A 13,005-nucleotide genomic window follows, 5' to 3' on the forward strand; every position below is an offset into this window, starting at 1 on the left:
AATCTCGATATTTATTGTATCATATACAAATTCTTCCCTCTTTTAAAACAAAAATCTCCACAGGAATCATTTTACCGTTTTAGCTTAATAATGAAATACCTTTTTAGAATTGATACTGTATCCACTTTTATTGTCTTAATTGAATTCAATTTGTATAGCGCTTTATACAAGGGGAATTGCCAGGATCAATTACAAAACAAAACAAAAAAAATCAGTCTAAAGTGTCTATTTAAATCAGTCTCTAAGTGTCTATTGTAAGAACTGGTGCGAGGCGTTTATCTGCTAAAGTGTTGTGCTGTCAATGAGAGTGTGTCACTAAGAGTGACTCATGCACTGAGAGTCCTTGTTTATTGTTATCACGAAATAAGTGTCTCTCTGACTGACACCTCGGTCTAGCAGCGTACAAACACTAGACGAATCGTTTTCATAACCCATTAATATTGTCTAATCTGTGTTCATGTCACAAAAGGGAAACGCTGTTCGACGACATACATGGTGTTATAATATCTGCCCCAGTCTATCCCACAATGCTATGCTCTTATTTATTTTGCTAAAGAAATTCTTTTTTCTGGTAGTAAAAACTCTAAATCCGTTACATTCCTGTCTGAGTGTTTGTTCTCTGGTGTTTGCCAGTGATGTAAAAGCAAGGAATGTAACTGGCACTAAAAACACTGCGCGCTATCATTCAGTCTGGAACCTGTATTTAAAACACCACCGTCTGCTTTGACTAGCTGATTAACACTCAGGACCTCTAGTTGTGTTTGTTCTAATTAAGACACAAAATGTCGAGTGGAATTAGGATGCAAGGTTCAGCAGGATACATCTGACAAAAAAACAAGCATGGAGCGTAGAGTGGGAGAAGTGTACAATTCCAGGAAATAGCTTTCTACATCCTTTACAAAACTGTACAAACCTTCCTGTTATACAGGCAAACACACACAATCTCTCTCTCTCTCTCTCTCTCTCTCTCTCTCTCTCTCTCTCTCTCTCTCTCGACTCTCTCTCTCTCTCTCTCTCACACACACACACACACACACACACAAACACACACACAAACACACACACAATCTCACACAAACACATGCACACACCCACAATTACACACACAGACTAAAACACAAAAACACACACAATCACACGCACACACAGACTAACACACACAAACACACACACAATCAGACACACAATCTCACACAAACACATGTACACACACACAATTACACACACAGACTAACACACACAATGACACACAAACACATGCACACACAGACTAACACACACACAAACACACACTCACACACACAATCACACACAAACACATACACAATCACACACAGACTAACACACACACACACACAATCACACACAAACACATGCACACACAGACTAACACACACTCACACACAAACACATACACAATCACACACAGACTAACACACACACACACACACACACACACAATCACACACAAACACATGCACACACACAGACTAACACACACACACACTCACACACACAATCACACACAAACACATACACAATCACACACAGACTAACACACACACACACACACACACACACACACAATCACACACAAACACATGCACACACACAGACTAACACACACACACACACACACACACACACACACAATCACACACAAACACATGCACACACAGACTAACACACACTCACACACAAACACATACACAATCACACACAGACTAACACACACACACACACACACACACACAATCACACACAAACACATGCACACACACAGACTAACACACACACACACTCACACACACAATCACACACAAACACATACACAATCACACACAGACTAACACACACACACACACACACACACACACACACAATCACACACAAACACATGCACACACACAGACTAACACACACAGAAACACACACACACAAAGACTCACACACAATCACACAGAAACACACAGAGCAGGGTGTGTTTGTTTCTAGTGATTAATGGTCAAAAATGAATACATTATATAAAAATGGACAAGTTCTTTGACATAACACTGACATTAATGACATTAGAGTAGACGCTGCTGGACTGAACTGACAAGTGCTTTTCAGGTTGGAGTGTGTTGACTGCCAATATTTAAAGAAAGCGCTAGATGATACACGCTGTTGTACAACTGATTTGACACAAGCTTGCAATCCTGTGAGCTCCAGGAACATGGGGACCTCAGCCTCTCTGTTTAATGAGACCATCAATCTCCAAATTCAAATGCTAATTCGAGGGCCTGCCACAGCTCGGGACTTCCAGCTCGGACGAGGATTCAAAGCCAAGTGTTTTACGACACAAAATAAGTACAGCTAGATGCCAACGCCGTCAAAAGGGAATGTCTCCACCTCCTAATTCGTAAGCCTCAGATATCCTTAAAACATGGAGGAGATTATTGAAGGAAGAATTTCTGTGAAATAAATATTTGCTGTGACCTGAATTCTTTTCAAAATTCAGACCATCTGCTGGTTAAAGTAATAATTCCTTATACATTCTGCAAACATTTAACCTCTTGTTCTCAAGACACAGTGCTATCCAGAATATCAGAAACCAGAACACACAAGAGCTAGTTGTGAAGTCTTGTTGAATCATAGAGGCATCATATACAAGAGCAGACTTTTATTTTAATAGGTGCAAAAGAAACAACAAAATTACAGAGCGACAGATAAATGTTCCTAAGAGAGTTCAGGTCATCAGCTCCGATGCCTTTCTTCACAAAAAACTGCAGCAAGATAAAAATCAATTAAACATTATTTATAAACAAGCAAGAACTGATTTACTATCAGTGCAATACATTTAAGCATCGGTGATCAATCGGTTCATATGTATTGTTTAAGTATACAATAAATTCTAGCATTATATCATCATGTATATATTTCAGACCAGTTTAATTGGAACTTGTAGGTGCCATCTGCTGGTTGAATGTGATACCAAAAGCCTTTGAACATGATAGAGCAATTTGGATTAAATCATTCATCTATCCATTATATGTAGTGCTTTTCCTACACAGAGTGACAAGGAGCCTGGAGTCTGTCCCATGGGACTCAGGGCACAAAGCCTGAGATGTTCTGGACAGGATGCTAACCCGTTTAAAAAGCCAGCAATTTAGAGGTCAGCCTACAAATAATGTTTCGACTGGGAAGGAAACCAGAGTACCCAGAGGAAACCACCAAAGCACAGGAAGACCAAGCAAACCCTGTGCACGTAGGGAGGGTGGTAATTGTACCTCAACCCCAGATGTGTGAGACAAACATACTAATCAGTAAGCCTCTGGCAACCATAATGAAATCAATAGAATGAATTCATAAAGGCTACTTATGAAGAACAGTATATAAAGCCACCCATATGGATGCCTGGAGAACATGCAAAACAGCAACCCGAGCAAGTGTTTAATCAATAAAAAAAACAAAAACATAAATTCTCATTTAAATACCACAACATGCATGTTTTAGGAACAGAAAGCTGACAAATATTTCTGTACACATGTATATAATGTTCATAGAAAAAAACAGTATTGCACGGATAAGAGGAATTTATTTTAATATTAAAGAGGTCCCTGGATATAAAACGTTTGAGAACCAAACCAAGTATCTCTATGTGGATCAAAAAGTGTCAAACGCCCACCATCAGTGGTGTACTGATTTTTTTAGCCGCTGTTCAGGATGTGGTCTGTTTCTTATGAAATCGTATGTTTTGGATGTACAACTTTCTAGGGCTTCTGAATTTACTGTTCATATTAACAATTATTAACACATTCTTATGTTCCAGGCTCTACGTTTTTTGCTCTATTGTTCAGGAAACAAAACCAATCCACTCATGTTAAAGACAAGTAACAAAAGTTAAACATTCTGTTATCAAAGACATTTAAAAAAAAAGTATTTAAGTATAATTAATTTCTGTCAAATAGTGATGTTCATAAATGTACATTTGTGAAATTCAATATAAAATCTGAATGTATGTGTTCCCGGCTAAGTCATGTAATTATTATAATAATTTGTTAGCACTAAAAGACCTAAGAGCAGCTACACCAACCAGCCATAGCACTAAACCTCCTGCCTAGTATTGTGTAGGTTGTCAGAACAGTTCTGATTCGTCAAGGCATGGGATACACAATACCTCTGAAGTGTGCTGTGGTATCTGGTACCTGTATATTGGGACTCCATAAATTGGACCCATAAATTGGACCTGGATCTGGGAATTTGGACATCAAGTCAAGACCAAAATGGTGTAAAAGAAAATGTGACTCATCAGATCAGACCTCCTTCTCCATTGCTCCATGGTCCAGTTCTGATGGTTATGTGCCAATTGTAATTGACTACACATAGTCAGCATGAGCACTCTGACTGGTCAGCATTACATTTTTCAGCAATTTGTGCTACAGTAGATCTATTGTGAGCCAGACTAGTATTATCAGTCCAGGCAGGCTAGCCTTCACTCCATATGTTCATCGCTGATCAGATCACTGCATACTGTGAACACCACACAAGTCCTGACGATCTGACCCGAACGTCTCGTCATCACAATTTGGCCCTTGTCAAAGTCACTCAGATCCTTTACACTTGCCCATTTCTTCTCCTTCCTATACATCAACTTTGAGAACTGACTGTTTGCTTGCTGTCTATATATCCCAAACCTTAGATGTCATTATAATGAGATAATCAATGCTTTTTACTGCACCTCTCCATAGTAAATAATGTTATGCAAGTGCATGCAAGTGCATAAATATCTATTACATAAAAAACAATCCTTTAATAAATATTCCAAGTATAAAGATTTGTTCTGCATTATTCCGTACAGCAGCTTTAGATTCTGACAGAGAGATTATGAACATAACATGTCGGTACAGTGTAGAAAGATTCATATGCAACAGTTTTGCACGACAGTTTTTTTTTTATTGAATTAACAACAGACATCAATTAAAAAACTTGACAATAACAATACAAATACAAAGTATGCTAGGGGGAATTTACAATAAAATATAAAATACAGTACATACAATAAATACAGTACAGATTTTCAAAGTTTTCATTGCCTTTTGCTTTAAATCTTATAGAATCAATATAAAGTTCCATTTCTTTTTTTTAAATGATATGAAACAGGGTTTTTTCCAGAAAATGTACATTTGTGAATGTGAAATTTTGCTAACAAAAGGATCAGATTTATTATGTAAATACTACTGGTAGTATGGTAGTCTCTTCAACTCTTCAAAACACCAAAAAGCACATTTTTCCAAAATAAAGCAAAAATAACATCAATATTCTTAACAATAAAATCACAAACATTTTCCCAAAAGGGTTTTTACAAGCGGGCAGTACCAATATAAGTGAACCACAATTTCTATACTGAGATAACAAAATGTACAATTTGTGTCTATATTGCTTTTAAATTTCACAAGAAAATGTTTTGTTGGGTAGATCCTATGAATAAGTATAAATGAAATACTGATTTGGAAGTAGCCAAACCAGGGGCGATTCTAGAATTTTCATTTTAGGGGGGCTCAGCCCCCAGGGTAGGATTGTAGACTACTAACCTTATAATTAAAATTATGTTTAATAATACAAAACAAAACAACTCCACGTGATGTTTCTCTCTCTGTGCCATTTAGTGCTTTCAGACAATATAATGATGTGTGTCTTTATTCATGTCTGTGCATGGCTGCATATTTGTAATGCCGAAATACACAATAATATGTTTTATTCATTTTAAATAAATCATGGTCGTTTTCTAAAGTATTTTTTCATGGGTGTTAATCGCATCATTTTTGTTGGAAGAAAAAACAACTATCACACTGTGATAAGGGCTGAAGTTGAACGCAGCGAAGACGCATCAAACTGCAATTACAAGAACTGCACCGATGCAGATGTCATATCATAGCAATCCATCAATAAAAGCACACACACCTTGTACTCTCTGATGTTCGCTCTGCTCGGCGTCCCTGCGGATTGAAAAACGCGCTGAATCCACGCAAACTCAGTTCTGGGGAGGAGCCGAAACATGACGCAGTTGTCGCCGCTTCAAATGCGTTTTTAAAGGGGACTGAAGCGATCAAAAAATAATTAATCAAATAATTTTTAGGGGGGGTGGGCAGAAGTTTAGGGGGGCTAAGTGACGCCCCTGAGCCAAACCTTTTTTCAAACAATATAATCTGTAAACAGAGTAAACTGATATTACAAAATGTACAATTTGTGTAGCTTTTAAATTTCACAAGAAAATGTTTTGTTGGGTAAATCCTATGAATAAGTTTAAATTAAATACTGATTTGGAAGTAGCCAAACCTTTTTTCAAACAATATTATCTGTAAACCAGTTCCAGAAAATACAATATCTCTTTGAAATAAAGTTCTTATACATCTATTGTGGGAGTTAAAGGACAAACATATCCTACCTTCATATGTATTAACAATATTTAACAATATTAGGTAGGGACCAAAGTTAAGTATTTATTCTTGTTGAATATTTAAATAAAGTACAAATTTTAGGAGATATGGCATCAAAAACTTTGGCATACTCCTTTGGTGTAACAGGGATTTTGTAAAAAGCCAAAAACTCATCAAAAGTGAAAAGAAAACCATTTGAATTAAACAACTGATCTACCAGAATGATGCCATTCAAGAAAAAGAGATTTACCTGTGCGCGAGCGGCAGGATTACGTCATGGGAAGCACCTGTTTGAGGGGTGGAGTCAGATCACTGAGGATCCTGAGGAAGAAGAACAAGGCCTAATAAACAGCAGCTTCAGCTGGGTGTCAAGCAGGAAAGCTGTAGTTCGACCTGTGCTTTTCACAGTAAAATTACATTTTTATTTTTATTTTATTTTTTTTGTTGTAGGTTTTTTTTTCTGTATATTTAAGGTCAGGTTTAATAAACACGTCTCATCCGGTGAATCAGAACACAATGAAAACACTGATAGTGCCGGTGTTCCTCAGTTTCCTGCTCTCAGGTGAGGCTCTCTGGTGATTCTAAAGTTATTTATGCTGTTTTTTATTCGGAAACGAACTCGAATATATACGTATAAAATGTGTATATAGTGTATAAACATCGCTTCCAACGAAACCGACATGATAAAACGCGACAATGGAAAGCAGTATCGGTCACGTGATTACTGGTGTTTACTGATGCATCACTTCTTTCTCTTTTAGTTTATTTGTTTTGATATAAATCCAGGAATTCAAATCTAGAATGTTTGGTTCGTGTAGAACAATTTGTTTTTATTTATCTTTGCAGGATTTCAGAATAGATGTTATTTTATTATATATTAGAAATAAGTTAATATAACCCACTGAGTATATTTATTAATAATGTAGTTTTGCTGGATATCTGGAAAATAGATATAACATTTCTACATAAGCGTGACTAGTACTTTAATCGTATGAAAGGTTGTTGAGAGATTTTTAAATAATGTTTAAAGGAGGATAAACAGAAGCATAACCGTGTGTGTTGGTGTGGGTTTTGTAGCATTTCCTGTTCTGTCCCTTTCCAGTTAAACAGGTTTTTGCTGTTTCCTTCAGTAACATCTCTCTCTCTCTCTCTCTCTCTCTTTTACACACACACACACTCTCTCTCACTCACACCACAGTTTGTGATGGACTTTAATGGCCTACATGTTATTACATACAATAACATCAGGTCATTTAACTGTTTAACAAGAACGAGAGAGGAAAAATGTCATATACATTCATGGCTTGAGTGTACAGATGAGTGTGTGAGAGACTAAGTGTGTGAATTTGTGTGTGGGCTCATTCAGTTTCTTAATTGAAATGGAATCTTCTGGCAAATACAAATTTTTGTAAGAAAAAAACAGAATGGCACATGTTTTAGTTGTTGTGGCAACACTGCCTTTGGAGCTTCAACACACTAACCTTTTTTTTGTTTGGCCTTTATATACTTTTTTTTTGTCAAATATAGCTATGTACAACAAATATTGACATTCTGTTTTAACCTATGTCTGTTTGTCTTTCTCATACAGAAGTGTTTTCGGCGCAGGTGACGGTATCTCAGACGCAATACAGCACAGGTCTCTTTGTCCCGGTTACGCTGCGCTGTGACTATACCACTTCAGCTAGTGTTCAGAATGTGCTGGTCACATGGGTCTACAAGTCTTTCTGCAAAGACCCCGTGCTGGACTACTACTCCACAGGTGAGGGGTCAGAACAACACATGGGGTTTAACTGTATGCTGAAGGAGGTGAAGGAAGGTTGTTAAAAAGGATTTTACCTTCATTAGCTCTGATAATGTGCTGCTTTTGTGTCAGCAACGTTCTAAGAACTCGTCAGGATTTCTGTCTAATATTAATACATAAGTATTCTTATTCAGGTAAGGCTTTTCAGGTTAGTGTTAAGATCTTTCATGTATAATGTTATTCCGGTCTAACGGAGCGAATGTGAATTCTGTTCAGAGATTCTAAGGGATCAGTAATATCTAATAGAAACTACTAGAAAATAATGAGAGTGTAATAAAATTGCTGACTGCTGTGATGGCCATGTGAGCAATTAGGTCAGACTGTAAAGAGGTTTGCTGAAATCTAGTTCATGCAAGTGACACAAACATACAAGTGTCATGCATTTAATTTGTATGAAATGGGTCTGTGAGATGTTTTGAACATAGGATGAAGGATTTGTTGTTAACATTATCACCACTAATATATAAATGTTTTGCTGCATCTCTCTAAACCTTTGTGTGAAACCTTTTATTGCTCTTCAGCCTACCAGGCAGCTCTGCAGATGGGGCAGGACCCATCCAATGACTGCCCAGATAGCACCCGCACCATCCGGACTGTGGCCCAGAAACAGGGCACCAACGAACCCACGCTGGGTCCAGAATACAGTGGACGCAGAATCACCATCCAGAACAGTATGCTGTTTCACTGTTCATTAATGAATATGGGTTCAAATCCTAAGAACTCCTAAATGATCACTGTTGTGTCCTTGAGCAGGTCCCTTAATATATGTCAAATTAGTGTCAATGTTTTAATGTACCTTTTACTTTGATCAGTTATTATGATTGATTATGATTATTATTATTGCTGCTTTATTTTTTCATATAAGGGACCTACCGCCAAAATACATGAGCATATCAGTGATTTCATTGTACAGATAAAACTGACTTTATATTAGTATATTACCACATACCCCATGAAATAATTTCCTGACTCTACCACTACAACATTTTTAAAACTTTCATTTTTTTTAAATTAAATGAAATGTGCTTAAATCTCTATGATGATACTATTCTTCAGCAAAAGTGTTGAACAAGTCAGTACTGATTACTCACCATCCAGACTTTACTTGTGCTCTAGTACATATTTGTCTCTTTGAATGATTTTTCCTTTTTGAAATAAAGAATTTTTTTAAATTTCACATTCAAGATGATTGTATAAATATATACAGATATATAGTTATCCTGCTGCATGTCCTTTCAAATTAATTTAGTTATTTTTATAGAAAAAAGCAATTTGAAACAGTTTCTGTGAACTTCTGTGACTCCTTATTCTGTCTGTTTCTTGGTCTCTCTCTCTTTCTCAGAGGCAGATCTGGTGATCACAGAGGTGAAGTGGTGGGACAATGGCGTCTATAAGTGCTCTGTGGATGCTGCTGGGGATACTAGTGGATACCCAACCAAAGATGTCAAGCTCATAGTTTATGGTAAGCAGCTTTTCCTTTATTTTCGGGTAAATGCGATTGTTTAGTTCATATAGTAATTATGAGTTAGGAAACCATGCATGAGAGGGACAGGACTTTGTCAATCTTGTTTTTACATATATAGTTTATTATTGGATTTGGGATTTCTACTATTTAATGCATATCTTTTATCTTTTCAGGTTGGCTGACTGTAATCTTTTTAATCATTGGGGCCTTTCTCCTCCTCCTCCTTTTTTGTGTTTGCTGCTGCCAGTGTTGCCCTCAGAAATGCTGCTGTTATGTGCGCTGCCCTTGCTGCCCACAAACCTGCTGCTGCCCCGAGAAAAGTAAATACATAATAACTTATTTAAACTATTAATGGTTGTAACAATAATGTATGAGTGAATGGGTCAATGAGCGAGTGAATAGATTAATAGATGAATGAGTTTGTACATAAGCACAAGGCACTTTGCATCTAAAACCATTATTTTAAAGTGAGGTACATTCATTTCTGTTCCATAACATGAAACTTATTAGTCTATTTCATAGGCAGCAAAGATACTGTGTGAAAATGAAAATATAAGAAAGGTGTCATATTTAATGTTTTAAATAAACTACTAAAGGTGGAAAGCCTCATTTCTTTTAGTGGTTTCCCTAATTGAAAGGCAAAAGACCCCTATTTAAAAAACAAATAGACTTCCTATCTTTAAGTGTTCACACATGCACATTATTGACAGACAGGATGTGGATGCTCCCACCTTCCTGCAGAAAACTCAAATGGCCATGGCTCCAACTTGTGGTTATCGAGTATATTGCAGTTTCAGAATTCCCCTCTAAACCCAATACAGGTTCATACTAACAAACACTCTGGTCTTTCTCTTAGTGGTGATGCAGCACAGGATGATGAAGGATGCCCAGAGGGCCATGAGCTCCTGGACTAATGGACAGCCGATCTACGCACCCCTGAGCTCTCATAGCTCTGCGTACCAAATGAATCCCATGATGTATCCAGGTCAGTTTATTGCAATTTGTTTTATATCAAGTATGGTATTCTTATTTGGCCTTGAACAAAACCTTATACAAGTTAGGTTTGGTTGCAAAAGCTAAGCTAAAGTGTTATTACCCAGGAATTTTGCATATGAATGAAACATTTATATTTCAGGTTCAACATCAGGAAAGATCCCCATGTCTCCCATGCCTCCCATGCCTCTCCCACCTCCTGCCCATTTTGCCCCACCACCAGTCCATATGCCTGCCCCCATGCATGCAGCTATGCCACCGCACAGCATGCAGGGCAGGGACAGTGCCAACAAAGTGCTGGATTATCTGGAGCACCAGGTAAGGGATATGGATGCAACTAACCCTATGATCCCACCTCCACCTGTGCACATGGCCCACAACGTGCCCTTCTCTGCCGGCCCACCCAGCATGCTGTCTGGACTGGATGATGGCCCTTCCTCCCGCCGTCACCACCCAGCACACTCCAGTGGCTCATCAAGCTACAATCGCCACCGCCAGCCTCCTCCATCTAGACGCAGTATGAAACGCAGTTACAGTCAGGAAGATGTGCTGGACAATCGGAGCCAAGTGTCTTATCGGCCTCGTTCACGTTCCAGAGAGGACCTGCTAGAGAGCAGTAGCAGATACTATGACTCTTCCAGTGAGTACAATGACAGGAGAGGAGGTGGATCTAGAGGAGGAGCTAGAGGTGGGGCCAGAGGAGGAGGAGGCTGGTCTGAACATCCACCTAGCTACAGCGAGTATGAACCAGGCCAGAAGCCGACAAGGCGACCCGTCTCTGTAAGAGTCTAAAAACTGTCTTTTGCAAAAACACTAAAATGTTTGCAGACTTTTAACTGCCTGCAACCTTCATGGGATTGCATCAGGTTTTTTTTTGTTTGTTTGACTTTTTTGCCATAATATTACAGTTAACAAGATTTTCCACTTCGCTTGAATTGGTTTTATAATTATTTTTTTTTCTTTAGCACTTATCACCTTTGTCAGCCCAGGATTACAGCTGATAATTGGGAATACTCAGAGTGTTTTAGGACACCATGGTGCTGACGTCACACACACTCTTTTTGGATTGAATATTAACCAAGACTTCTCTTTCCTTTAGGTTAAAAGCTCAGTGAGTGGTACGAGTGTAGTAATCTGAAGCCTGTCTGCCTTTCACCATTATGGAGACTTTCCTGAATGCAAGTGCCAAGGACAGCACTGAGTAGTGAATAGTATGAAGTTAGTTGTATCATTGAAGGTTTTGTGGTTTTAAGGATTTTGAAGAAATATTTGAACAGGCATGAGCATCACTGCTGTGAAAGGCCTTTTGCCCTATTTAAAAGAATATGATGACCTTAAAGAGTTTTTATTTTCCCTTAATTGGTAATGTCAATTATATATAAATAAAAGCATTTGAGCCTGTTTTTTTTTTTTAGTTAGATCTCATGTGGGGCGAATAACATTCAGTGACCTGAATTCTGAGTGTGGGGATTTTATGAATGTGGTTTATAATATGTAGCTGTTGCTCATTTATTAGTCCATGATGCCATGCTTCTTTACCAGGTGTGTGTAATGAAAGCATTTTTTTTTTAAATATTCAAAGGGCACATCATAATTTGAAAGCCTTTTGTTTACACCCATTTATGGATCCCCTGTACGTGTGTGTATATATATTTTAAATGTATTTATTCTTGAAAGCAGTTTCTTTTAAAAAGCCTCAAAACTACGTAATTTTTTAAATGTCATTTTATTATTTTTTTTTATACTTTGCTTCAACCAACACAGTTAGATGATAGTAATGCTTCTCTAAGGTTAATCTTGTGAAGGAAAAAAATAAGTGAAGGTGAAGGTGAATCTTTGTATTCTTTACTTGTGTGTGAATCTTTTTGTCGGTTGATTTTTATTTTTAGTCAAGACCTATTTTGCATATAGTTTCAACTAATCTGACCCAAGATGATTGTAGAATGTTAAAAAAAAAAGAAAGATAATTAAATTTTTGTAATTTTTTTCTTCTTCAAAAGTTCATGGAGATGGAAGTATAAACAGATGCATTATTAACATGTATGGTGTGGACTGATACATATTTAAATTTACTTTAGTAAACATTGTCATATACTTTAATAAAGTTGTAATTAATTAATTCATTCATTCATTGTAATGTCCCTTCTGTTTTGCACAGATATACAAATAATAGGGGCTTATAATAATAACACATTCACTTTACAGGAAGCATATCACATATCACACAGTTGTAAAATAATCACTGGAATAATAAAACAATTTTACTCAATTAAAATATCCCATGAATATTTTCACCATATCTTTATTACATGACACTAAAGCTAACT

General features: G+C 37.2%; 1 protein-coding gene across 1 annotated transcript; it reads left to right on the forward strand.

The window, feature by feature from the left end:
- The first annotated feature begins 6,719 nt into the window (after nt 1-6,719).
- ildr1a (immunoglobulin-like domain containing receptor 1a) lies at nt 6,720-12,805 on the forward strand. Its single transcript, XM_027156152.2, has 8 exons — nt 6,720-6,981; nt 8,008-8,178; nt 8,742-8,891; nt 9,563-9,682; nt 9,859-10,005; nt 10,542-10,670; nt 10,821-11,458; nt 11,778-12,805. Exons 1-8 carry the CDS (start codon nt 6,936-6,938, stop codon nt 11,814-11,816), a joined length of 1,440 nt encoding a protein of 479 aa, XP_027011953.1. The 5' UTR covers nt 6,720-6,935; the 3' UTR covers nt 11,817-12,805.
- The last annotated feature ends 200 nt before the right edge of the window (nt 12,806-13,005 follow it).

This window comes from Tachysurus fulvidraco, chromosome 18 (assembly GCF_022655615.1).
Source record: "Tachysurus fulvidraco isolate hzauxx_2018 chromosome 18, HZAU_PFXX_2.0, whole genome shotgun sequence".
Lineage (NCBI taxonomy): Eukaryota > Metazoa > Chordata > Actinopteri > Siluriformes > Bagridae > Tachysurus > Tachysurus fulvidraco.

Bases quoted from the DNA above. Each gene is read 5' to 3' on its own strand.
- ildr1a (XM_027156152.2), top strand. From the start codon at position 6,936: ATGAAAACACTGATAGTGCCGGTGTTCCTCAGTTTCCTGCTCTCAG. The intron at 9,683-9,858 runs GTAAGCAGCTTT...TTATCTTTTCAG, and splicing joins TGTCAAGCTCATAGTTTATG to GTTGGCTGACTGTAATCTTT. The intron at 10,671-10,820 runs GTCAGTTTATTG...TTTATATTTCAG, and splicing joins GAATCCCATGATGTATCCAG to GTTCAACATCAGGAAAGATC.